The sequence below is a fragment of the Passer domesticus genome, chromosome Z (genome assembly GCF_036417665.1).
Source record: "Passer domesticus isolate bPasDom1 chromosome Z, bPasDom1.hap1, whole genome shotgun sequence".
NCBI classification, from domain to species: domain Eukaryota; kingdom Metazoa; phylum Chordata; class Aves; order Passeriformes; family Passeridae; genus Passer; species Passer domesticus.
In genome coordinates, this window is record NC_087512.1 from 46,552,784 (window position 1) to 46,580,447 (window position 27,664).

The following is a 27,664-nucleotide window of genomic DNA, read 5'->3' on the forward strand; positions in this document are numbered from 1 at the left end:
CTTACCTCGTGTCCTCCCCAGGAGCTGTCCACAGGCAGGGAGCATGCACAGCCTCAGGACATGGAGGGCACTCCCCAGCCTCTGGAGATAATGTCCTCTTTTTCGCTCTGTTTCCTCTCTCCCTCCCTCTCTCCCATTTTTCTTCCTCTTGCTCCATCTTCTCTAGCCCTCTTTGGTAGAGTAAACACTTTTTATTTTGTTTTTTCATTACCAATAAATGGTTCTCAGATACAATGTTTGCCTCCTTTGGCTTAATTTCGTTCCCAACCATCCATTATTAAAAGAACTCCGTGCAGTTCCCCACAGTGGAACTTAACATCACCTCTGGCACCCTTTCCGATTATGACTATGACTCAGCCCTCTCCAGCAACCCTGGGAGCAGAGAAGCCTTTCTGCTTAAAGGACCAAGCTACAATGCTCATGGATAATACTTCCCTTGGAGCCACAGGACTTCAATCTTCACCCATTCTACCCTAGCCCCATACTGCCCTGAATTAGCAAACTCTGTTTCTGGGTCTCCACTGATGTTGCTGGGCACAGAAATAGGATGTTGTCCTGTGAGATGGGGCATGGCATGGAGCGGGAGGACAAGTAATGAGATTTTGTCTCCCAAGCAACAGACCAGGCCTAGCCACCAGACCTTTCTGGCAGTATTTTAGGAACCATCTTAAATTCTTTTTGTTCATTTAGTGCTTTGAAGCTGTTGCCCCTACAAAGTTCTATGCCCATGTGTTGTCCTCAGGCATTCACATTGATCAAATTGGATGCTGGATGTCTCCCACTGGTGTTCCTGTTTCTATTCTATCTTTTCAGAAAACAGGTTTTGCACGTGAAATGAATAACTGGGTTAGAGCCACTCTAAGTCCAGTAATTTCAGTCATTAAGGGCTGAATGCTTTGTGCTTCTTGGGAGCTCAGAATGAGATATTCACTGCTCCTTCTTCTGGAAATGTTCCAGGTGAGAGAACTAAAGCCTGTGCAAGTTGATGAAAACCTCAGATACTGGCAGAGGGGCTTCCAACCACCCTTCTTTTCTCCTATGGCAGGGACCAGGCTTGCTGCTGGCAGATGCTGTGACAGTCTACAAACGGCAACGGCAATCTCTTTCTTTCAGAGACCAAGAAAATCAAAAGATAGAGGAGAAAGTCTCTTTATGACTTACTGTTGTACACAGACAGAAAAGAAATACATAAGTGGACATATGATTATGGTACTTGTGTTTTGAAACTCTTCTCCTTCCACATGATTTTGAAGAATAGAAATGGTAGTTTGAAAAGTAAAATTTTCTCTTATTTAATTTTTCTGTAAAGAAAAAACCTCCAAGACCCTTGGCTTTGGGAAAATCATCACTGATCATGGGGAATGAAGCTGTAAGAGCTGCCATGAATGAGAATTTCTGTTTCATGAAGGAGATTGAGCAGGGGCCTGATTCTGACAAGGTACCACAGAGGACCATGAAAGTATAGGGGGGAAAGGTACTCCAAAAACTAAAATAGGGACAGAGTAAAGTGAGATGGCATCAGCTGAGAACATACTCTAAGATGACAAAAAATGTTATACGGATTAATCTAATTTTCTCTCTAGTCAGAACAACTAATGCCTTATGTTCTTAACTTAAAACAATCTGTGACATAACTTAAAACGATTTGTAACTCCTGAAGGTGACAAAGCACCACATTGCTTCCCTGTCCTATTAATTTCCAATCTCATTTGCTGTAAGACTAAATGCAAGAACTCACCCCAAGCATCTGCTGCAAAGGTACTTAACTGGAGTGCAAAGTGTTCATGCTTACTGAAATGGCATAGGCATGGTAAGGAACAGCAAGGAAGGGACACAGCTGGAAAATATCATTATAATGGAGCCCTAAGCAGCAAGTAAATTGTTATTTTTTAAAAAACACAGTAGCTTAGCAAAATAAGACAGAGAAATTCGATTTTCCTAACTGGAGATGGAGATAACTTTATTTTTATTGTGCTTCATTTGATACATCCAGCCAAAATGTCCAGTATCACATGAATGTTAATCATAGGAAGAGCCAGTTCCTCATATTTATAAACCTCATGTTCCCTGTTTCAAATACTGTCTACAGATCAGCTTCCTAGTGTTCCCCACTTTCTGCTATAAACTAATTTTAAAGCAAAATACAGACTCTTAATTCAAAATCAGTGGTGTTATTTTGGAGGGAGCTGGTAGAAAATAAGGATTTGCAGCACTTTGAAATTATTTTGGCATGGAAGACAATCAGAAATTATTAACTACTTCTCCTGTACAAGGAGAAGCCTTGAACTGCAAATAAAAAGTGTTTACCAAAGAAACAAATCATCTGACTGGCCTGATACATCTGAACATCTCATTTCAATATTTGGCTTTTGGGCAGAAGCATGCTTTATCTGCTTTGACAAAGTACTTTGAAAGTGCTACTTCCTCAGAGCATGGGCTAGGATGGACAGAGGGCTGCTAAGTCAGAGCTTATTGCAGCATTAGTCTGAAGCTGAAAGAGTCCAGCCGTGGGCGCTGCTGGCTGTTTTTCTCTGTGACTATACTTCCTGTGCTACCTAGGGCCTGAACTCAAAGCCTGCAGAGCTTCAGCTCTACACAAGTGCAAAGAGCAGTGTGAAGTTTTCAAAGCAGGCATTTTAGGGTCTGTCTCTGTACGGTGTCACCCTATCCTCACAGTGGTGGGACTGTAGGACAGTAAAACAGAGAATTGCAGGAAGTGGGGGGAAGTGCAGACAGTGACATGCAGCCCCAAAAGTTTTGCCCCTTTGCATGTGATATTGCAGGCAGGGGAAAAGAATAGTCAGGAAGGTGTAGTGGTTAGGCTTCTCACTGGCTTGGCCTAAATTTTCCAGAGTAATGGCTTTTGGCCATGTCTGACTTCACGTGGGCTGTGGATTGATCTGTCTTTCTAAAGAACTGGCTGATTTTGGAAAGAACTAAGTATTACGTTAGAAGATGAATTCTTTTAAGTCTATGAGCCCAAACTAGCAACTTATTCTGAGGCATTATTGAAGAGTTTCCTACAGCAGTGCATAATAAATTTGATTCTAGTCACTGCTTTATTTGGATCCCACCACTGGATGTGGGACACCATGACCACCAACTGTGTAATCTTAAGGAGGATCCAGCCAAAGGATAGTAATGAAAGGTAAGAGTTGTAGTTAGGAATCTGTATTGACTTTGAGGAATTTGTTCCTTAGTGACTTCTTAATGCATGATTTCCTAGTCTTAATTATAAGATTGCTTTTGGATAGAAAACACCATCTTATAAAACAGATCAGGGATATGAAGACTTTAAAGGAATTCAGGTGCATGTCTATTGCCTAAGGAAAGAACTCATCTTTTCCTGAAAAATGGCCATATAACCATTACCAAAACCAGATCCTTGTCCACTATAATTTATCTAGAATAATAGAATCATTTAGGTTTGAAAATACCTCTAATATAATTGGCTTCAACCATTTACCGAACATGAATCACAATGTCTTTATTAAAAAAATAGTCCTTACAATGTAGAGCTAAATACTTCTAATGTAGTTTTCAGATGAATTACCTAGTCCTTTAATTTCAAGAGGCAGAGCCTGATCTTGTACAAAGGCTCTAATTAAAATAACAGTACTTGTTAATAGCAGTATTTGTTTAATTTTGATTTAGTTGCTGATCCAGGAAATCAACACAGTGGGACATGGTTATGTCTTCCTATGTAATGCACTGGATAAGTGCAATAATAGGGACTGGAAGATGCACAAAATCCACATGAAATTACAGGCATTTATAGTGCAGAACAAATCTGCATAATCATATAGGTTTTTAGAAAGAGAAAAAACCAATTGTCTTATACCTGAGCTGTATCACCCAGGCTTTATGATTTTACCCAGTGATTAGCACAGTCAGACCAGTAATTTAGTTGTGTAGCACATCTGGAGTTCTCCGCATTTCTGTACGTACTTTCCTCAAGTAATGAACTCCAGTTTTCTACTTATATGGATTCTTGGTAAAAGTAACTTTAAAGAGAAAAATTAAAAGTAAGTAAAATCACAGCTGCAGCAAGACACACTTCCCGCAAGGCATGATTAAGCTACAGTAGGAAGGGTAGGTTTAGGACACAGTTTCTGCTGTATAGCCATAGTCTGAGAGTCTTTTAGGAGCTACACTCTAGAGGTTTGAAGTGCCAGGAGGGATTTCCAGTACCCTGTAGAGAAAGAATTGTTGTTCATAAAGTTGACATGTGCTGGATTCTAGCCAAACTGTTATGTTTGTAGATGTCATGGGCCTTCAACTCTTTTGATTTAAATGATTGAGCATATTGCTATAATACAGGTGATTACGGTTTTAAACAGAAACAGAGACATTGTTCCTTGGTTCAGCCTTCTCCTTTCATTGGCATCTCTGTGGAAGGGCAGGATTCAACTTTTAAAAATTTTGTGGTGCCTTTCTTTGCATAGATGTGTACTGTTGAAAACTGGGCTTTGAAAATAAATATTTTCCCCAAAAGGGAAGGTGTGCTAGAGAAGCATAGGAGCAGACATGCTGCTGGACAAGGAGCTACTGATCTGAATGCAAATCCCAAGAAAGCTGAGTGAGAGCAGGGGGCCAGCCTGTCCAACTGGAACATACAAAAGCTCTACCCTGCAGCAGAAGCAGCAGGTCCTGGTGCTCTAAAGTGCTAAGCAGCCAGCGACTGATTCCTAGGCCAAGTCTTGTCACTTGCTCTTTACAGGAAAAGAAGTTGACCTGTTTTAACATATATTAACATGATAGTTGGTAGGCCACTGAGAATGGGAATCTCTCATCTGAGGAAGTTGGATGTGTGGAGTAAGAGAGTCTCTGCTTTGGGTAGCTTTATAAACAGATAGAGAATGCAGAACACTTACCAAGGAAGGGGTGACCCACTTTGCAAAGGTACAAAAAACCAACCATCTTGTCCCACTTGCATCCTTCTGATTATTTAATCTGACAGGTGCTTTGTTTGTTATCTATTCCCCTTAACTAAGAGGAACTAACTAATTATTTCCACATAACTGTAAATATGCTCTAGATTGCAAAAGCTAGTACTTTTCTTGGTGCCGTATTGAATAGTTCTCCTTTGCTACCTCAGTAAAGACACTCCAACAGCAGCTGTGATATTTTTCCATATTATTAGAGTTCAGCAGTTAAAGCTGAGGTCAGAAGGAGAAGAAAGTACAGCATTAGCGGCTTTGAAATAGCTGTGAGGGTGCATGCAGATCCAGAGAGGTATGGATGTACTTTTTTTCCTAAAAACTCAGGCCCTAAAAATCTAATGCAGATTTTTAAAGCATGTGGAGTCACGTTTTCAAAGTATCTCTGCCTCCATATGCATGAAGACTGGTAACAGTGACTCTTCAGCAGATCAGCAAGGGATCTATCTTTCAAGATCAAAATATCGGCATCCTTCACAAACCACATGCTTTAGAAGATTTGTTTATTCCTGTAACCTGCTCCTAACCATGCTGATTCTTCAAAACTGGAATGAGCTTTCCAAATGTACTCCTTTTCCTTGTATTAATTCTGAGGATTTTAACTGAACTAGAGATCATACTGAAAAACTGAAAAACTGTGATCATGACCTGGCATATTCTATTCAGGAGCTAAAATATCCTCTGTGGGATCACCTGTAAGACTACTGTGAGGAAAAGATGCTATGTCACTTTGTTAGAGTAAGGATAAGGTTTTCAGAACTCGAGATAATGTAAAGGCGCACAGCCCAGCTTTGAGCACTTACTGAAAAAGGGCTGTTTGGGTGCAGAAGCCACATGGATAAGCAGTCTCCCTGCAAATTTGGAGTGGAGCAAGAAGATAGGGTCAGGGTTTTAAACTGGAAATACTGTGGAAGGGGGAAAACAACCCAAATGTAAATGCAGAAGTAGCAGACTAGGATGGAAAAAAATGCTATTGGGTAATCAGAGCAAGAAAGACCTCAAGAATGGTGAAACAAAGTGGAATATCTCACCTCCAGAGTGAGAAAAAACATTAAGTCCGGGGAATAGGCAGGATGAACTGAAACTCTGCACATAGTCATGAAAAAATAATGTTGCTGGAAAACTGAGATGTTGAGGGACATTTCTGACTACCAGAAGCTCTTCAGGAGAAAAAGTTATATGAAGGAGCCACTTGGATGTGAGGGGCATCTGTCAGCATGGACTACAGCTGCTGGAGAGTTTGTGGATCAGCTTCAGTGAAGAGGCCAAAAGGAGTGATTCTGTGGTGGGAGTGCATAACAGACTATCCAAAGACAGTAAACATAAGGACTTAAAACAACTCAGAGAAACCTCTGCCTCACAAACCCTCATTGCCACCAGTGGCTTGATCTACCCTGATGACTGCTGAAAAGGCAGCACATATATAATGCATAACTAGGAGTGGTGCACATTGTGCTTCACTAGCAATGAAGAAGTGTTTGGGAACATAATAATCAGTAACAACCTAGGCTGGAGTTATTGTGAAATAGTGAAGCTCAGGACCATTTATTGAGTGAGGACTAAGAACAGCAGAGCATATACCTTGGACTTCAGATGAACAGACCTGTCATTTTTGGGGGGAACTAGCAGCTGGGATCCCACTAGGGAATGCTCTGAAAGATAAAACAACGCAGGAAAACTGCAAGGGCTTAAAGCACAGTGCCTCCAAATGCAAGAAATAGGTAAGCACATCAGTAGATGAGTGTGGCTAAATTGTGAACTCATGGTAGGGCTTCATTGCAGACGAGATGGGGTTGTGGGAAGCAGAGACAGGCTACAAAATGAAAATTTGGAAGAACTATCTGGTCATTATGGTTGGTGTCAGAAATGTTAAAACTCATTAATTGAAACTGGTGTGCGAATCAAAGGCAATAGGAAGAGTTTCTATCACTACACAGACACTATACAAACAGCTAAACAAGGCAAACATAGACTTGCTGCTGAAAGGAGGGGATGATTTTGTGACAGTGAACAGTGATAAGGTCAAGGCAGTGTGTACTTTGCCTCAGTTTGCAGCATCAAGGTCTCTGACATATTTGTGTTTAGAGATGGTTCAGAGATGAGGAATATGACCAGCAATAGGTAAGGAAGGACTCATGGACTGATTGTGAGATCTGCAGCTTCCCAAATCCATGGGATCATCAATAATCCTAAAGGGATCATTGCAAGACCAAGGAGATGGAGAAAGACAGATGTTGCATCCACCTCTCAAAAAGACAATTCAGAGAATAAGAGCTTTGTCATTATGACTCTGTCCCTGGGTAAATCAGGCAGCAAGTCCTCAGGGAACATTTCTGGACAGTTGAGGAAGGGGGTGGGGATGGGAACAGCCATCCAAAATTTAATAAGAATAAATCATGTCTGACCAACAGGATTGTCTTCAATAACAAATTAAAATATTTGCAGAGAACAAGAGAGTAGTGGATATAATTTACAGCAACTTTAGGAATTTTCTGATAAACACAAATTTTCTGTCATTGCAACATCAAAGTCCGTAAAGATACATAATTATTCATCGCTTTTCTTGGTTACAAATCCTGCCTTCTACGATAGAATACTGTATTAGTAGAAACTGTTCAGGTTAAAGCTAGTGGACTGGCCGTTGGCAAGTGTACCCTTTACAAATTCTAAATGGGATTTGTTATGTATCATACGCAGCAAAGTTATGTCAGCAGTGGCTCAAGATGGCTTGTGTCTCCTTCCTGCACACAAGTTTCTCTAGAACTGTGTCTGTCTCCATTGTGTCCTAAGTATATGCTCAGAAAGAGCTTAGTTTTTTGGAAGCTCCTGTGTGACTCAAAGTATGCTGACTTTCACTGAGATGCATAAGTATTTTGGAGGCTTTCAGAAAGTCTTGCCTATGAGTACCATTGTCCTTAAAGTTGGATGCATATCCTCCTTCCTCAGAGTCAGGCCTAGTCTCAAACCCTTGAAGACAGATAATGAAGCTGTCTGAATAAATGGGTTTTTTTGACCTAGTCATTATATAACTTTTTTGAGGCCTTCATTATACAATTATGAGGTGCATCTTCCATCAGCACCTAGATATATTGTTGACTATTTTGTTCATTTCTGTTGTCTAGAATGTGTACTTTAGTCATGAGTTTTACTCACAGGTTTTTCAGGTAGTGTTCATTCTTTGTGACTTTATAAAATAGGACAGGTTTATTTTGTCTAACCTGCAGTAAGGCCCCATGAGACCAAGGCAAAGGGGCAGTCCTACAAAAACAGAGGCTGTAACAATGTCTGTCTGGCCCACAGTCCCAAGATGATGATCTGTCCCATAGTTTTCAGTACATGTTAAAAATGCTTCAATGATATACTTGAATTTTGACTGTTGTATCCTGAATTGCTCTTCAGAATGAGGGAAGAGGGGAGGCAGGCAGGATTTGTGTAATAGCAGGGAGGTGGTGTAATGCAGAAGAAGAAAATAAATTTTCTGCAGTGTTGATTTCTGCAGTGTCCTGCCAATCCTTGCAATTACCTGCTTATCTATTATTTCCTGTGCCTTTTTGTAACCTCATGTAGGTCTTTGTCATATATGCACACAGTGAAATCCAGGCTGACATTCCTGACACTGCTGAATGCAAAACTGGAGTAACAAAAAGAGTCAGTCCTCAAATTGGCTTTGAACAGGCATCACACACAATGCACAAAGCACTGTGAAATCAACTTACCTATTAGTGGGACAGAGTCAGAAGTTGCAGGCATGATCTCAGCCACGAGTAGCATGAATACAGTCAGGGAAAGAAGGACAGTGATACCTGGAGGGAGTGAACATATTTGGGTAGAATGAGGAAAATGAACTCTGCAGCTGCTCCTCTGATGTCTCTGCTGTTAAATATAGCATTGTCCTGATATACAGCTAAGGCAAACCCATGACTTCATGTCTGTCAATGAAGATTAGAACTTCCACAAATGTGAGTGTTTTTCGATGCAACTCTATCTGCTCTCTTTTCAGTTTTCTCTAATACACACAAACCCTTCCTTTTCTCAAAGTAATGGAGAATTCTTTTTTGCTGAGTGAAACAAAGCTTGTAAAACTGGTGAACTACAGTGCTTTTCCAAAACATTGCACAAAGCCCAAATGGTTGTTAAGGGCTAGGAGAGACTTTCACAGACAGCAGCCTAGGTTTTGCTATCACATATTATACAACATCCCTCAAAGACATGCAGTCTGTTTTAAAAGAAGCTCTTTATTCTATATGGAAAGGCTGTTTCTAAACTTAACCATCCTGATACTGAGAAATCAAAAGGTCAATGCATGAACATTAGCTCCTATTTTTATGCCAATATTGTACTTCAGCTCAAATCACTCTTTCCCTTACCCCCATCCTATATTTCATAGACAGCAATTGTACCCCCGATAGCCTGTGCTTTACTTCTTATAAGGCAGGCTGCACCTTTTTTTTTCAACCAAAAAAAGCCCACTGAGGACATTTCATATGATTTAGAAGTCTCTGTCCTGAGACAGAATCATGTACAATTAACTCTTAATATCTCATCTGTCCCAATCTGCTGTATTTACAGCTCTTTCCTGTCTCCTCTTGGAAGGAGACCCTTTTCATTTTTATCAACACAGACAACAGTAAATCTCATTTAGCCCTTCCATGGCTGTGTTCACAAGGGACACATGGCTAGGTGTTTTGGGAGCTAATTTTGAAGGTGAACATCCAGTGCCCAGCTGCTGCTGTTCACAGCCCTTCACTCTTTGCTTCCTAGTATGTTCCATCCGAAAAAGAGTCAATGAGCTGTGAAATGCATTGAGATGTACTAAAGTACATGACAACAGGCACGACAGAATATTATTACTGTTGCCTGTGCCAGCAACAAGATCAGCTTCCTCCCAGTCCACAAGATATTATATGTATAGCACAGGATGTGTGAATGCCATACAGAAAGCTGTTATCCTTGTTCCTGTAACCAAAAAAGTAATTCTATTGCTCTAGTGAAATCTTCATCGAGCAACATGAGGTATTTTTTTCCTATTTTATAGCATGCTTGTAAAACAAATTAATGTTTTAGCACTTACCTAGAGAAATCTTCTCCCCTGAATCAGCTGGCAAAAGGAATACAAGCAGTGCTAAGCCAGATATGAGAACACAGGGAATGAGTAAGTTCAAGCCATAGTAGAGGGTGCGTCGACGCATGGTGATAGTGTATGTCACATCTGGGTATGGTTCTTTGCAGCATTCATAGTACATCTCATTCCTCTTCCCTGGGACACCTACAGAGAGGATGATCAGAGCAGTGGGGAGAGATGCAGGACTTCCAGTTACCTCCCAGGACTGGACCAAGAAGTGATGGTTTATGAGCCAATGTCTATCACCTCTGCTATTCTTGGTCCACCTTCTGTATTTTCTAGGGCTTGCTTTCATGCCTTCTGAGTCATTAAAACATAGCTTAGCTAATAAAGTTCATCTGAACCAAAACAAAACAGTCCTGGGCATCACAACCTCAAGAATGTGCACTCTGCCTTCCTACATTCTGTGAATGGTAACATACTGTTGATGTGATATTCACTAGCATATGCAGCAGATTTTCTGTGTGACAAGTGCCACTGTGATCCTCTATACATATTTGCTCTTTTTTTTTGTCAGGAAAAACAGACAGGATTACTCATCAAAAAGGATGCTAAGTTAAGCTCAAAGTCTGTCATATCTGGAGGTTAAGAGACATAGCTGTCCAATACAGCTGTACCGCAGGGTTGCCCATGGTGATCACGCTGCAGCAGATTGCCTGACGTGCTCCATGATGGGGACTGCAGGAGCACTGGAAATGTCGGGAGAGCTGGAAGAACTCAGCACCTTGTATCTTTCATGCCAAAATTGCTCCTTTCTCTTTTGCTTCTGCGGACATGACAGATGATATGACAATGTGTGCATTCTGGCAGAGGCTTAGCAAAGACTTTTTAAAGGATATAGCCACAGCTTGCCTGAGGTGCTATTTAATGCTTTTGCTGTATGAGCTAAATAAGTCCCTGTTTTGTTCTCCCTGGTCAGGGTTGAAGGCAGATAAACCACAAACTCTTAAACAAATATGCAAAGTTATTGGACAAAATACCCACTGTAAAGGAGGACTGGAAGAGAGGATTGCTCTGAAATAGCTGGACTTTAGGAGGATTTCACTATGGAGTCTTCTGGCTTCTCATACAATTTCTCAGATGCCCCAAATGGTAAAAATACTGCATGCAGTTTGGCAGGGCACTTATTTCCTTGTCTGTATATACAGACCAGAAGATAAATGTATTTTTTGTAACATCTCCTTGCAGCTAGCTAAGTTCCATCAATTTCTGTAACATTGCTTGTGACTTACAGCTACATAAATGAGTTCAAAATAACCTACTAGAAATTCTCTGAATAACTAGTTCTGGACACAAGTTCTTTTGAAAATACAGGTATCTTCCAAAGCATGGAAGAGAGACATACTAATCTGTGCATTTTATGTACTGGTATACACTTTGATGTTTTTCTGGATGAGAAAGATCCATTTATGTAAAAGTGTTGCTGGAATACTTTTTACACCAATCAATTTTGCTGATTAGAGTAAATGTGACAGTAGTGTTCCATGCACCTACATGAGACACATCCAAGTTTAGTACTGACAAACTGCTCAAATGTGTCAGGACTAGTAGCTTTCATTTATGTACTCAGTGGCAGGCAATTGCTTCAGAACACAGTGTTTTCAGACACAGCTCAATGAACGTTGCTGAAAGGCTGTCTCTGATATGTGATTTTTTTTTCCTATTTTTTTTGCTTCTTCTTAGATCTATATTTTTAATATTTGTATTCCATGTCCAACTGATCTATTATTTCTATATATTTAAGGTTTGCCTTTGACAACTAGACTATTGAAAATTTGTAGGTTGGCCAATTTACCCACTAAATCCCATTCTCCATTTGAGATGTAATTGGAAATATCAGCCTCGAGCATCTGCAGGTCAATCAACCAGCCACTGTGAGTCCAGGAGCCAAACTTCAAATCACACTTCTGCACATCAAAGGGGAACCAGCGGACATCAATGTAACATGTGCTCTTCAAAATGCCTGTAGATAGAAATAAGTCATGATCAAGCCTGTTCAGGGCGCATTTCATCTTACCTTTATCTGTCTCTGATTGTGACCAAGTTTTCTCTTCAAAAATTCTGTGTGATACCATCATCATGGGGTGATCAAACAAGTACTGCAGGTGGAAGATGCTGCCATGAGTGGAATTACCTCCCTTTCTCCACCAGTGAAGATCTCTCTCACTGCATCCTTGAGGTAGGTTGCCTGGGATACTGGGGCCATGCAGGAGCAGCCCAGCCTGTTTTCCAGTGCCAGCTGGCCCTAGCAAATTACAGGCAGTATTGCTTGGTCTGACAGGAGCAAAGAGTATGCCCCAGGGACTTACTGTGCTGTGCAGCTCTTTGAATGGAGTTCCTGGACAGGCCATGCCTCAGACCCACAGCCCTTTGAAAACACATTATTGTCCTAAACGTTGCTCAGTGCCGGCCTTTATCATCTGTGTGGTAACTGAGACTTGAATTTAACTCTGAACGTGTCTGGTTCATGTTCTGGGTTGCTTTAAGGGGTCTAATGGATAGGGAACAACAGGGGAGCAGCCATCAGGGAAGTCATTGCTGATCCCCACTGGGCCTTGTGGACCTGCTTGGGGACAGTGCTATGCTATGACACAAAGTTTAGGAATTTTTTGTCCACCACAGTGAGCAACTGTGGGGTAGCCTCTGTGTTCGCTGGTGAGTCCTGCATGCTGAACCATGAAGACAGGGAATCAATAAAACAGATTAAAAGAGACTGATACTTGGGCCCAGGTGGGTGAGACCAACCCCAGCTTGTCTTTTCACCCGGATTTTTAGCCTCAGCCTGACAAGAAGGACTTCAATGCTGAGCGAGTGCTGCTCTTGGGGTCATGTCTGCTCACACACCTCTGCACACAACACACCTAGATGGACTGCACATGAAACATGATGACATGGTGTGCACCACCTTACTTTGGATGACACCTTAGGTGGGCCGCTGGATGTTTTGAGCAAACTGCTCAGGAGAACATTTTACTGCTTCATAAAGTATAAATGCCACTGAAAATGGACTTAAATTTTCATAGTGGGTCTGTCCTAGTATTAGATGGTCTAATAATGTTTGCAAGGTTGCAAACATTAGGTTGCAAAATTTCCACAGAGGGCTTTTGACACCTTGGTTTCATTCATGAAGGAAACCTGCTTGAAATTACTTGATTAAAAATAAACAAATACTCCTCTGTGCCCTACCTGGAGGAATATATTGGCAGGATCCAGAGTAGTTCACCAGCACATTTGTGTGAAATGTTGCATCAAATCTTTCATCTGCACTGTAACACAGGATAAACAAAACAGAACAAAAATAAAGAAAAAGCAAGATGATGTGTGAATAAAGATGTAACTGTCAACATAAAAATAATATTTTGGCTGAAATAAGTTCCTACATCTGTGTGAAGTGTCTACCCTTGATAAATATCTCAGTTCCTCATAGTTACTGTCAGCCTGCACCTGGGCAGGCTGCTTGCCTTGCTGCAATGTCCTCAAAGAAGTGAGAGACAGAGTGTTGCATGTCTCAGAAAAAAGGCAGAAGGAAAAGAAGCAAAAGTGTCACATTAGTTGTATCCAAAAACTGGACAGTTGGGACAATGAGGCTTCTCTAGGTCACCTGTCAAAATGAGGGAGCTCACACATAAATCACCTATCTGCTACCTTACCCAGACATCTGTAGTAACAGATACATTGTAACAGCAATGGTGGCCTGACGTAACAAGCATTCTCCTGACATGCAGAGAGGACAAGAGTTTGCTTCTAGCATTGGAAGAAACCACTGGAGAGAAGTTATTTTAGGGGCTTGTAGGAGGAGATTCATTGAAACTCCAAGAGCAAAAGGGACCAAGGATAGAGAATTTCTTTACTCTTCCAAAATTCTGATATAATTAAAGGGGTAATGAGCCAGACAAGGACATGATTCTTCAAAGAAGCAGGTCTGGGGGTTTGTTCCAGAGGGTCTCTTAGGAAGAGATTAACCACAGAGGGATCCCCTGGCTTATAGAGCCTTGCCTGTAGTGGCTATGTGCAGGTCTATGTTGCACTACACCATCCTGCATGCCCTGTCTTTCAACCGCATTTTAAAAATTCACAGCCTCCATTACTCTTCCGATCTGCTCTTTATCCATGTCTTGAGTCTTCAGTTCCCAATACAAAGCAAAGGGGATGACACTGAAAAGCATAAGTCCAGAAGAGTAATATTTATGAAAGACATAAAAGACAACAAAAAGTGGTTTTATAAATACAAAGGGAGAGGAAAAAGAGGAAAGTAAGGAAAAAATCAACAGGTGCAGAGAGCTGCAGTATCCTGCACCCTGTGTGACTTGCTTTTTGCAACTCATTCTCACACAGTGGCAGGAGTCCATGGCAGAACAGGGGACGAACAGGTTAAGGAAATGTAGATAAGAGAGATTCTACTCAGCAGAGCTGATAAAATTTACTCTTGAGAACTGAAAGGACTGGCCGAAATACCCTCTGAAGCATTAACAATTATGTGTGAGAGCTTGTGGAGAAGAGGGAAGGGCATGGTGAATTAGGGGAGATCAAAGAGAATTCTGACTTCTTTTAAAGGTAAAATTATAGACATCAGCCTAACTTCAAAGAAAATGGGGTGAAACATCTGGCACAGATCTGTGAAGGGCCAACTGCATCAAATCAACCTATTTTTCTTACTAAGAGGAGGCTGGTATCTATCTGAATTTCAGCATGTTCTTATAAACTACCGTAATATGGACCAAGCTGTATGCCTCCATTTTAGAGACTGAAAAGGAATAAAGACACAGTAAGAAGTAAAGCTGAGGTAAAGAGCACTTAAACAATCTAGGTCTCTCCAGGCCTCCTTTGGATATCTTGTAGTGAGGGTTTGGAATGGAATATAGATCATGGTGAACTCTGGAAACTAACAAAATGAAATTTAATCTGGGTAATTAGAAAGTATTACCCTGAAAACTGTCAGAGAAAGACATAACAGGGAAAATCTAGTAAGACAGCACAGCTGAACGACATCTGGGGTTTGCAATAGATAAAAAAAAATAAGTCCAGAATTAAGATATTATTAGAGAAAACCCCAAATCCCCATCTCCTAGAAAGCATTAAGGAAACAGCTGTCTAGAGAGTTTCCACTTCATTCAACACTGCAACAATGCTGTCTAGAGAGCTAGATTCATCTCTGTAGAAGGAAAAACAGATTAGCGAATGCTCAGAGTATAAGAAGAATGATGGAGAGGTTTATAAAATATGTGATAACGAAAGTGAGATGAAAATCCATTTGTTTACTTCAATCAGAAACACTGTGACACATATAGGACAGTAGTAGTTTTGAAGAGACTATAATAGTTTCTTCTCCGTGTTCACGGAGAAAAAGTTAAAGAAGACATCTGGGGAACTACAGCAAGGAAGATTAGATGGGCTGCTAGAAAAATCTGTTAGCTGATAATGCTTGGTTTTGTTACTTTTTAAGGGTAAGGCCAAATCCATAGAGGGCAAAAGGCCCATAGTATCAGTGAAGCATGGCTGATTTTCTGCACTTAGTTCTAGTCTCCTACCAGCCATTTCACATCTTGCTTACCTGTTATACAGAAGAATGTCTGGTACCCAAATCTGGTCGGCAGGAAATCGCAAGTTCTGCACTCCTGGGTATTCATATTGATCCCAAGATAAGTAAACATCAACCCAGGACTGTTGACAAAAACATACATCAGATTATACAAGCTTTTAAAAGTCGTCTAAGTTCTTTGGAATATTATAGGAACAGAATGGATTTTGCCAATAGCAATAGCCGCAGTATGATAATAGTTTAATGCTTCGTTTTAATTATTAAGAAAGGCTGGCATATATAGAGGAAATAACACTGTGACTACTGAAGACAGTGCTTAGCTCTTCATCTTGTGGCTAGAAGTCAGACATCCCAAACCCTTGCTGGTGGGCTGGCAGAACCACTGGCAATAGGCACTTCCATGAGGACTGCTGGTTCTGAAGTAAAGTGGTTTTTGATGTAGTTAGTGGTAGGTGGACCATGGTCTGAGACTCCCCGTTGGGTGGAAATAATTTAATCTGTTACAGCGGTTGGATGACTCTTTTACTAATCATCTTGCAATGAGAGGTAGGCAAGCGAACTTTATATGCCAAGGGGCTGTTTCTGATCCCATCTCCTCCACCTCAACACAGTTAATGTGAGAAAGGTGTGGAAACAGCTTTTGGGAAGAACCTTCTGACTTACAATGAAGCTCAATGCGAGGCTTGCAAGGGAAACCTTAATCAGTGGAACATCTCTATGGAACATCTGAAACTGTGCAACATCTCTGCAATGGACAAACAGGACACCCACCTAGCAATCCTGTAGTCATATAGGTTTGTCTTGGTTAGTTTTTGCAATATAAAAACATTCATTTCTGCTGCAAATCCCAGCAGGGAGCTGAGGAAAAAACAGCCTGCTCAGCTGAACATATTCATATGAGATAGTGTTTGGCTGTTAAAATCAAAGTGGAATTAGTTTAATCATTCAAGTCTCCCACTGTTTTTTCCTTCAAAAACTGCTTCTTTCCTGACCACAAGCCCTTAAGGAGATCTGTTTATGCTGCATAAGAAAACACTATATCTCTCACCACAGACAGCCAGGCAGACCTGATGGGAAGATCCATTCTGCAAAGGAGGTACCTTCCCTTAGTGAAGGTCAGTTTTGCTTATTCTGTGTGAACATGCAAATGAATCCTTAGCTGGAGCAGGTTGCAGAAGAGGGAGGAGGAATGTTTATGTAAGAGGTTTGTAAAGCACAAGGGAAGATACTATCCCAGAGAGCTGCCTGGGTGCTGCCAGCAGCAAAGCAGCATTGGGCCCTCTGTGGTCCATGGACTACCCACCACACCATATAAGTGGTCTGCATGTGATCACTTCTGTGTTCAGGGACAGATGCCCTAGCTTCCAGTCTCAGGCAGAGGTGGAATTTTCCCAGAAGTAGCAAGTGCAGGTGCCTATTTTACTGGGTGTTTGGCTTGCTCATAAGTCCCCATCACTGGTTATGGAGAGAGCCTTGAGCACTTTGAGCCTCTCTTCTTAGCTATGACCCTAACTCTAGACTCTTTGTTACTAGATCACTACAGCCACTGGCAAAACAATACAGTTGGTTTCTATGCTCAAAAGGTCAACAGGTCTGTCCAAAGGATTAGTGTAGTCTCCTGATTTTAATTTTCAATTCTAAAAGGAGCATTAGGGAAATTTTAAAGGACTCAAAATGCCTGTTTGTATTGCATTATACATAATCTACATGATAGCAGTCTTGCTTTTCTGCTAAGAAATCAGATTCAGTAATTTTCAATTAGAGTTTCTTTACCGATAGAGGTTACTCACCATCTGCAGCCAAGCATTGGTGATCAACACCTGATTCTTCTCATCCTTTGAAGATAAGGGGGAAGGAAAGATAAGAGGAAAAGTGATGAAACAGTTTGATTAGAGATGGAAGAGTTTCTGTGTCTTTTAGACAATCCAGACTTTTGTGGTACATAAACCAAACTCCATGGAATAGGTTGTGATCTCACTGGAACACCACTATTTGGCCCAGACAATAGTGGCTCTTTTTCTTATCCTTTAAACTTACAGACTCCCTGTGTTTATCATAACTGATTAAAAATAAAAAGGAAAATAATAGATGATGACTATTCTTTTTCTGGGGATTAACTCCTTACCAAGTTTTACCTTCTAGCTACTTGCTCAAAACAAGATGTTTTTCAATACCACACTGCATGTCATAGTTGGAGAGATTTCAAGTTGTATTTGCTGCCACTGCAAAGCAATGGCGAAATAATGCCAGAAGTGCTGTTCTCTTCAAGTGTCATTGCTATGTAGCTTAGCTCTGGCTAAAGGAAATAAAGGGCTGGCCTTGGGCAGAAGCTATCCCTTGGCTAAAAAGACACAAATGCTGTTTGAGAGGGAGCTCACACAACACTTTCACAGAGCAGGAGTCTGCAGGGTCATTCCTGCATGCAGAGGCCATGGGGAAGAATCTCTTATAACAGAAATGAAGATGCTCTCACCACCCAGCTGGTGCCCAAGTTCTTTGGGGAGTCACAAGGTGCCCAGTTTTCTGCAGTTACTCTGCAGGTGCAGGGCCCTGAACCGTAGGGTTGGAGGAGCAGGGCTGCAGAGTCACTGTGGTGCAGATACACAGGTACCCAAACACCACCACAGCCATGCCCTGCACTTCCCAGGAGCTGAAGCAGAGCTGCTCAGAGGGACTGGGTCACTGTATGCCCAGCTGTCCCTGTGTGTGTCGATGCCCTAGGAAGCTTACATGGTTGTCTGCAGTGTTTCGAGTGGGAGACCATGCAATTGCAAGCTGCTTGGTAGGCATTTAAACCATACATGCATGCCCTCTCTGGTCATGTCCTTATTGCAATACGTACTCTCTCACAAGGTAGAAAAACTAAACTGCCCTATTCACTTTGGAAAAATACCAGTCTGCTCACCTCAAGCTACATTAATTCTGCCTTTCCTCCCCTTCTCCCCTCCTGAACCTTGTCTGTAGCATGATCTCCTCTTCTGACAATTGCACTGTTGGAGCTACAGAAATACCACAACCTAGAAAGGGAGACGTCATTGACCAGGAGGATTGCTGATTGTTTTGGCACTGTGGCCATAGTTAGGCTCTGAAGCCAGGTGCCTATTCCCAGGAAAGGTAAATTTCAGACATGAAACAGGTTGCCATAGTGATCCACATAAAATTGTCTATCACACTATCTCCTCTTGAGTCCCCTTGAGACCTGACTACAACGCTTCTGCCCCTGTGAGATGCCACACAAAAATTAGATGTGATTTTATATTGTAATACAGATCATACATTTCCCTTTCTCCTCTTTGCTGCTCCAGCAAATGTACTCCTCTCTCTATGCAAACTACAACCCACCTCCAGAGGCCTGGTCCTTCTGCACCCCCTTTTTTCCCTTGGTTGCTGTAGTTGAAGCAATTGTAAGAAAATCTGCAGAAAAATTAGAGGACTGGGCTTGTAGAGAAAAGTTTTATAGATGCTGAAGGATTCAAACACCATCTTGAAAAATAAAGAATAACACCAGAGCTGGTAATTGATAGAGTCATCAGAGCTATCCATGCCTACTGACCTGGGAAATGAAAGCAACCCAGAAACACAGAAGCTGTGTCCCAGGGATCCTCAGAGGCTAGCCATCAGCCCATATGACTCATGCATTCCTGGCCACCAATGACTCCTGAGGTGTCCTGTAGGGCTGGCAAGCATGATAATCATCTGAATTGCACATCAAGTACTAACAATATTTTGTGTGGTTAGCCAAAGAATGCTCTATACTTGTAAGCTGCACATGTCCTCCTAACAAAGACTTCCTGTGTACTGTTAAAAGAGATTGAACAAGATGATTAAAAAGCTGGTCAGCAACAATCAGCCAATGCCATTGCTGTACAAAACTAAGGATTTTCCCCATCTACACTGAAACCTACAGCGAAAGAGAAGGAAGGACATTCCTTATTTTGTCATCTACCTATGTGAACCTCATAGGAATGCATTAAAGTCTAATGTACATCTGTGAGGCTGGGTGTTTCCATCATGTGCAGATGCCTTCCATCAGGAGTCTTTCATACCTTACCAGGAAACTTCTTTTCTGGCACAATAAGTTTATACTTGACAGCTTGCAAAGGAAGATATCTCGGGCTGACTTCTGTATTTCACAAAACAGTTTGTTGTCATTATCTGTTTATCTGTGTGTCAGATACTAACGACCTGGCTAATCAGCTTTGACTCCAAACAATTCTTCAGACAGGTATTTCACATAGCGTTAAATGTACTGTCTTGGGTCTGCTTTGCCTGCTTTTCACAAGGCTACTGTGCTTAGATATGTTTTGTAGTCAAAGGAAAACTTACAGTTTTGAGTTCTCAAATGCTTATCTAGAGAGCAACAATGGTCTTCCTTGTCTGTTTTCCTAGGTCTAACTAGGGCTTTGAGCTGCTTACATCTCTCTTAGCTTGGGTGAAACAAAAAAGTCACTTCAGGATGTTTTCTTGGCCATTCAGAAACTATTCCCATCCTTGCCTGCAGGTTGCTGAGCTCTTAAATGGCACCTGACATTTTGGCAAACACAGAAAATGTTTCCATATGTAGCGCTGGTCAACAGATGCAGCTTGATGGGCCCTTCTCATTGCACAACAGAACAGAATATTTTTCAAACAAGGATCTGAGTTTTCCAGAAGTACCTGGTTTGCTGAAGCAGCAAAGCTGACTTTATACTCGGCAGGCATTTGTCCGGGAGTAGCTCTCCTGCTAAGTCCTTTCTAAAGGAGGACTCTGAGGAATCAAAGAAAAAGTGCCTGCTGGGGCTGCCGAGGATATGAGGGCCATGGGAACCTTTAGTCTGAGTCCACCCCCAGTTAGAGTGAGAGGCATTTCAGAGCTGAGGTGTTTATGGAGCTTTCCACAAAGATGGAAAAGAATTACAGCTCCTGCCATCTTCATCATGACCTGTGTGCTGTATGCACCTCTAAAATACCTTGGCACAGAAGGGATTATATTTTTTCTGTTACATGGACACTCACAAATAACCTGGAAAACGTGTGTGGTTTACTCTGTCTCAAGAGATCACTGATCATTTAGCTTTGCCTAAGTTAAAAGGTCATTATTGAGCTTGGGAAGTGCTGGAGGCAGTTCCCTCATTCTGTGCCACTGGTTTATGCAGAGGGGTTTAAAGATTAGTTAAGAGGATGCCTTTTCTCCCAGGAGAAAATTTTAATAATCTATCCCACTGTTTTTTCTGTTCAACTTTCCTGTCTTGGCACTGTCAGCCTTGGGAATGACCTTCCCTCTGCTTTGGGCCAGCTCTCAACTCCCATCTTTTTGTGCAGCAAAGCATTGAAAGCAGTCCTGCAAAGATTCTGGGTGAGGCTGAAAATGATCAGCTCCCAGAGGTGTTTTTTCCATCATTCCCCTGAGAGTTCTCCTGATTCGCAAATGTTCAGCTCAGACAAATAAATTTGCTTCTAGTATTTAAAAATGCTGGCAAAGCTGTGGTCACTAGTGAGTGCAACACTTGTTCTCTAAATCCTTCCTGTATTTATCTGGGTCATTTTCTCCCCTTTCTATCTCTAGTCTGACTCCAGTTAATCCTCTGCCCTGAATATCTGCTTATTCCTACAGCCACCTTTGACCCATGTAAAGTGACAGTTTGGTTTGTTCTGGTGCACATGCTGTGACATGTGAATGGTTTAGTTTGGTTTTCTTTTCCCTGCCCTAATTCAAATCTTGCAATGTATGTACATCTGCCTGCATTGTGCACTACTGCCTGTCAACAGATTCTCCCTTGCCAGGTCAACATTTAAATAAAATATAACTGCCCTTAGCCACATAATTACCTGGGTCATATCACCTGGACAAAAAAAACCCAAAGCCCTTCCTGGTTCAGTAGTCACGTCATATGACTACATGTCATCTATGTAGCAAGGCATTTGTTACCAAGTGATCAGCAGAAGTCTTTAATTCTTGCCCTTTCACAGAGCACAGAAGTGGGAGTTGAGTCAGGCATTAAATAATTTCAAGACAATGATCAGAAAAGTCTCTAACTGAACAGGTAACTCTCAGTAGTCATGTGTAACTATTTTGGTACTACTTCAGGTAACTTTAAAAATTTTTCCCACTGTTTTTGCACCTGAAGATTGGAAGATAAGAAGGGAAATAGTTAAGCAACATGAAATCATTGATATGAAGACTTGGAAAGTTTTGTTAGCAGAGACACTGATCTTTGAGTGGGATCTTATTCAAAACACCCAAAGGAATTGATCCAGCTTTCAAATGCTTGTAGGCTCAAAAACTGCACAGGCACTCCTTTCTATTGCTGAACCACCAGTCCGTCCACAATTTTCAGCTGATTATCTAAAACTTAGCTCAAATGCATTGAATGGTTGAAGGCTCACAGAACCAGTAATTTTGAGGAGTGCCCAGGCTGCCTTGGCAACATTCAAGTAAGTATCACTGGACAGTCTTTGTATTTCAGGGCTCTCATTGAAAAACTGAAATAAACCTTGTCATGGTAACATCAACAATGTAGGGATAACTTAAGTTTTTAAGTACTTCATCTCAATCCCTTTAAGAAAGCACCCTCAGGATGAAGATGGAAATCAGACAGGAGGGTCCAGAGTTAAGGTGAAAGACTGGGGAGAAATACAAAAATACAAAGGAATAACAAAAGAACAAACACCCGCTAAGTAGTTTGTTGCCCATCAAGGTGAAGATACATCTGAGCAAGTGCTCATAGCTAGACATCTTTGTTCCTCAGGATTTCCTCCTATGAATGATTGGAAGTGATGTCTAATAAGCTTTTTTTCATCTTGAATCACACTCCCATCTGATGCCACTGGCTTCTCCTTGAGGTCATGCCTTTCTTGGTTCCCTCCTGTCTTGTAGACTAATGTGTTCTTTCACTGTCGACAAGAAGTGCAACCTGCCTTTGGTCTTTCTACTGTGTAGCAGCTACTACAAAGGCAGTGTAGGTTGTGTGGTCCCACTGTCTTTAACCACCTGCATTCTTCTCCCCCCAGTTTGGGGGTGTACCATTGCATGTCTATCTGCTTCTTTCAGCAGAGTCTATTCACTTGCTTTTGAGACAGGAACTTTACATATTGGAGGTTTTGGGCCCTGTCAGATCACACTCCTCCCCTTACAAGCCCCTGAGACTGGAGCAATCACTTGTGGCCACAGTGGAGAGTTAAAGGAAACCCTGTACTTGGGAAGCACAACATTGAAAGAGGGACTGTGCCAGAGGAGTGCCAGCCATATTCCTGAGGCTGTGTAATGCATGGTTATCAAAAGTCCTCAAGAGGTATTCCTTGTGAAAGCCTTGGCTACCTGTGTGTCAGAGACCAACCAGACATGGATGTTAAATGCAAAGGCCTGGATACAAAAGCCACTGTAGCAAGTATTGAACCCATGCACTGCCCAAAGCTGAAAGTAGTAGTAAGAAATAAGGGAAGAAATGCCAGTTTCTGTTGCAAGTCAGGGCCTCAGAGTAGGCAGCCTTTCCATTCACTGGCACAACTGGTGACTGAGAGTCTCCCAAGCCTACTTGATTGTGTCTTACTTTCCTTACCCGCTAGAATTTACCAACTTTCCAGTTTCCATTGTGGTGAAAAAAGGCAGTCTTTTTCTTGCTCTGCACATGCAACATGACTTCCGACTACTGCCTGGGGCTGTGGGTACTTGACTTAGGAAACAAATTTTATTTTTCTCAGTTGTGACTTTGCACCAGTCCCTGAAGATCGGGAAACTGATCTCGTTCACTGGTGTGGACTGTGACACATTGTAGCCCTACTGGTCTTGAGACTGTTTGACTCCAAATTGCTCCACAAAAATCTGCAAATCGCAGAACTCCCTGTCCCCAGAGCTCTCTGACATCCTGTGAAGAGTGAAGCCGCCAGCTTTGTCCCTCTATTTCAAAGATAATTCTCGTAGAAGCCCTGGAAGCTGGGTCAGAGGGCTTCACATGGCATTCCAGCACAGGGCTGCTCTCTAACTGCTTGGAAAAACTGACATACATGCGTAGTTCCTGGGGGAAAGGGTGTTATGTCACCATACAAGAGCTGTCAGTCCTCCATTAAAATCCCAAAATATCCACACATAGCATGTAGGTGGGTTTTATATTCTCCAGGGTGGATACCTCTTCCTGAAATAGCCCTCCATGTATTTTGTGCACAGTTGGCAGGTGCTTCAAACAAACAGGATTAGACACAAACCTTTATTCTGTAATATTAATTATTAATTGTCTTCCTCAGCATTTAAAATCACAAGGAAAACAGCAGAAGGATGGTTGAAGAAGCCAACCCTGAGTACTTATCCAAGATCCACACTCAGTCTATCTGCAAGTTTCCCTTTGCTTTTTCTTTCTGTATTTGCATGCTGGTGTGACAGCACGGCAAAAAATGAATGTAGGTATGTTCCAAAACTCAAGTGAGCTCTTAAAGCCTGTGATTAGGGATAGAAAATGGGAGGAAAGGTTTTTACTCAGGAGCTGAACTCACAGTCTCTCAGGACTTACCCTCAGAGAACTCAGAGAAACTAAGAAATACTAGGTTCAAGGCCACCCCAACAGATTTGGCTTAACTGTTTTACTGCAAATTTTGATGCCTCAGATTAATTACCCAAAATTAAGGAATATACATGAGGTCAAGATCTAAATTCCTACATCTACAAACAACAGAGTACAGTCTTTTCACCAGTCAGACAGAAAATTGTTTAATTTTTATGAAATGCCCAAGCTGGATGACCACAACTAAAAATATCAGAAGGAAATCAACCTTTCTTTTGTTAGAGCCACTGCCACTAAGTACAGCTTGGGGAACCATGCTGAAAGAAAACAAACCATGGCATTTCTTCTCACTAAGTGAGCTGCCTCCACTCTGAGCTGAGTGGTGCAGAAGTCATACAAAATAAAAAGATGCCAGTAAGGTTCAGGTAATTAAAACTCCATCATAATGTTTTAAGTAGGCATGTGCAAGTCGTATTAGTCAGGAAGCCATAATACCCATGGCACAAAACTTCATTGTGCTAGCAAATTCAGATGTTGTATGTTTAATTGGTTTAGTGAGACTGGCATTTTGATAATGTCTGGCACATAGGGGACAGCCAAAATAATAATTCATGGCTCAATTAGCCTTGAATTTCCCAATTTTCAATATCCTCCCATGCTAATGGAGAGGAATTTTACTTTTTCTTCCTGGACTTGAAAATCGGTAACAATAAGTGAGTTCTGTGACTAAGAGTTAGATTTTGGGATTTAATTCTAATGAATCTGTTGATCTAGAATCCTTTCTGTAATTTTTCTGTCTGGAATTTTCATGCTCTTGATCATGAATTGATTTTCAGCTTTTATAATGGTGTCCAGTCTGTTTTTCTTCTCAGCTGCACCATTTTGCATCAGCCTTGCTGCTCTGGCCTCATCAAATTGTCTCTTGCAAGATCAGAGTGAAAAAAACTTTCCAGAAAGATATGTGGTTTGGTAGGGTAGGTCTTTCAAGGAGAAACAGAGTAAACATCGCTCACAAAAGCTATGCAGGAAGCCCACAAATAAATACAAAGGCATTATTAGGAAATTTAAAAAAAAGATACTTTAATCTAGAAGGGTTGAAAGAGTCAGTTGAACAGTCAAGCTTACACAGTTGAAGATATCTATCTGTAAAAGATTTGTACGGGATGTACTATAGGGATTATAGTTTAATCTAGTAAATACTGATACTATATTGGGAATAACAAATGAATAGGTGCTTATGTGCACTGCATATTTTTATTTGTTTCCTTGAATCGCTTGTCTGTTGATCTGGGTTTACTACATAACACCCAGCACAGATTTTTGTATGTGTGAGGGTGCTGGAATGAAAGGTGGGGGGGAATGACCTAGATGCTGTAAGGTCAGTTTAACAAGGAAGAGGTAAATTAGAGCTAGAAAATAAACCTTGGACTTTCTGGCCTTTCAATTCACCTGCAGAACCAGCCCTAGAAAGCTTATGAATAAAAATAATTTAAAAACAAGGATATCAACTGCTAAAGGCATTCGGGTCTGACAGAGATTTTGTGAAAAACCCAACAGTAAGAGAGCTGTGTCAGACAGGATGCATCCCAGGGCCAGGCATAGCCTCCCCTCCTCCTTTCTCACCTTTAACTTCTGGTATAGTACACTGACAGGCAGCCTCTAGTTCTGGCAACTCTCACTCCCATAGAGAACTCCCTAGCAAAAAGGCCTGAGCTCCTGAGGACTGAGTTCAACAGTCCTATTATTTGATGAGATCACCTGAGAAATGAGCAGGCTGGTAAAGGCAGCTTCCATGTCTATAGATGCCTGCATTTAAAAGTTGCTCTCTTACCAAACACTTTCTAAAAATACCCCCAAAACCAACCCAAAATAAAAACCTCCAACTCCTTCAGGGTTGTATTCTTTGATTTAGAGGAAACCAGTGGAAACTTAAGTTTGAATCCAACATTTTGATAAGGTCTGAGTACAGAAGGCAAAAATATCTATGCTGCTAAGCTAGTATGCTGCTTATAGTGATAGTGACTGCACCTGAGCACTAGATGAAAGTATGTGAGGATCTTTTCTCACGTTTTCTCTCAACAGCAAGGCTCAGACCCAGTTTTCAGGAAAAAACTCAAAGTGAATCTTTGTTTTTATTGTCCTACTAAACTCCTACATTACCTTGTTTTGCTGCTTTCCAAAAATGAGGAGAGCTTTGACACACCATAGCAACGACCTCGGTAGTTTAAAAGTGAGATTGTTTGCAGCCTTGTGATATCCCAACCATGAGGTCTGGGATAATCCTGCAGTCCCTAGGATGTACAATCATTTTACACATTGTTCAATTGAATCAAAACAGTCCATAATAAATTTTTCCAGACACAGCATTTGTTTTGGGTTTACAGCCCAAAATACAGGAAGATTATGTATTTTTTGGCTTCTGGAGGTGCATAATGACTCATGGATTGCCGGGGATTTTTTTCTTCCCACTAGTTACTTGCAATTCTTTTTTTTGTCATTATGACCTCTGACAGTGGCAGCTGAAAGGCTGAACATGGAGGAGAAAAGTGCTACAGGACTCCCCCATATGCAGGGATGTCACCAGCTGTATTTTTTTTTTTAATAACTTAACAGTGTGACCACATATACACCCCTTCAGATAAGGTCTCCTGCAGATGCCAACATGAGAAATGAAAACAATCATTCATGACGACAAATAGTTTTCACCTAGCAGCTTCCTTTCACATTGTTCCAAAGGAACAATTATATTCACCAGCCAATGCCCTCCTGATGCACAGGGAGTGCCTGGAGGTCAGGCTCCAAGCAAAAGTAACCCTCAGAAATGGCATACACATGAGTCAGCACAGCATGAAACTGTCCTCACACAAAAGAGGACAAGGCAAACTGAACTCAACCCTGCTGTTAAACAGGGGCTGTAATGTCCCTCTTTCTGCTCATTTGTTTCCTGAATGTAATGGGCCTGTCATGGCTGTAGTTATGAATGAATATAATTTTGGGATAAAGTCCGAACCCCAAAGTCCTTAATTTGCATTTGTCTACCACAACTGTGACAAGCAGAGAATGTGTTCTTCTCAGCTTTGAATATGATGACTGGCTTTGAATCCTAAAAACCATACATAGGCTGTATAGGCAAATACATGTACAAAGAAGCAGAAAACATAATCCAAAGCAGTTATGCTTTGACATTTTCTTTGTTTTAAGAAAAGGAGGTGAGATTTTAAGTAGTTACTTATACTACTGCTTGGAAAACCACAGCGATCTCAGAGCAGTCTTTTCTCTCTGTGTAGCAGTGTGCAACTAGATTGTCACCAATGCTGTTCTCAGCAGCCTGTCAGCAGAAGTTGAATTTAGGATTCATTACATTTTAATACAGTATGTGTAAGAAACAGACTTATGGAGACATGTGATGGAACCTGTCCCAGACAGAAGTACTTCAGATGTGATGCCAGGTCTTGGCATGGGTAAGGCACAAGGTTCTTTGAGTATCAGTGGCAGACCCCTTCTCATTTCCATGCAACAAAAAAACAGATTTGTTTTCATCTTCTTCACATTGTTTTCTCCTGCAGGGAAACCAGAACAGGGTCCACTG

The 27,664-nt window shown here is 41.4% G+C and overlaps 1 protein-coding gene across 10 annotated transcripts in view; it reads right to left on the bottom strand.

Moving 5' to 3' along the window:
• The window catches only part of LOC135289973 (neuronal acetylcholine receptor subunit alpha-7-like), a 64,524-nt gene that overhangs the window by 12,052 nt on the left and 24,808 nt on the right, over nt 1–27,664 (bottom strand). For 4 of the 10 annotated variants that reach the window (XM_064403861.1, XM_064403864.1, XM_064403862.1 and 1 more), the window contains exons 4-9: nt 17,392–17,436; nt 15,614–15,723; nt 13,249–13,328; nt 11,858–12,025; nt 10,012–10,206; nt 8,657–8,743 (exon numbers count right to left, since the gene is read on the bottom strand). In XM_064403861.1, the coding sequence (XP_064259931.1) occupies nt 8,657–8,743; nt 10,012–10,206; nt 11,858–12,025; nt 13,249–13,328; nt 15,614–15,723; nt 17,392–17,436 (685 nt within the window). Of the gene's footprint in view, nt 1–8,656; nt 8,744–10,011; nt 10,207–11,857; nt 12,026–12,196; nt 12,847–13,248; nt 13,329–15,613; nt 15,724–16,372; nt 16,514–17,391; nt 17,437–18,506; nt 18,619–27,664 lie in introns of those variants that run through there. The other 6 variants (XM_064403868.1, XM_064403867.1, XM_064403869.1 and 3 more) reach the window with 6 other exon arrangements.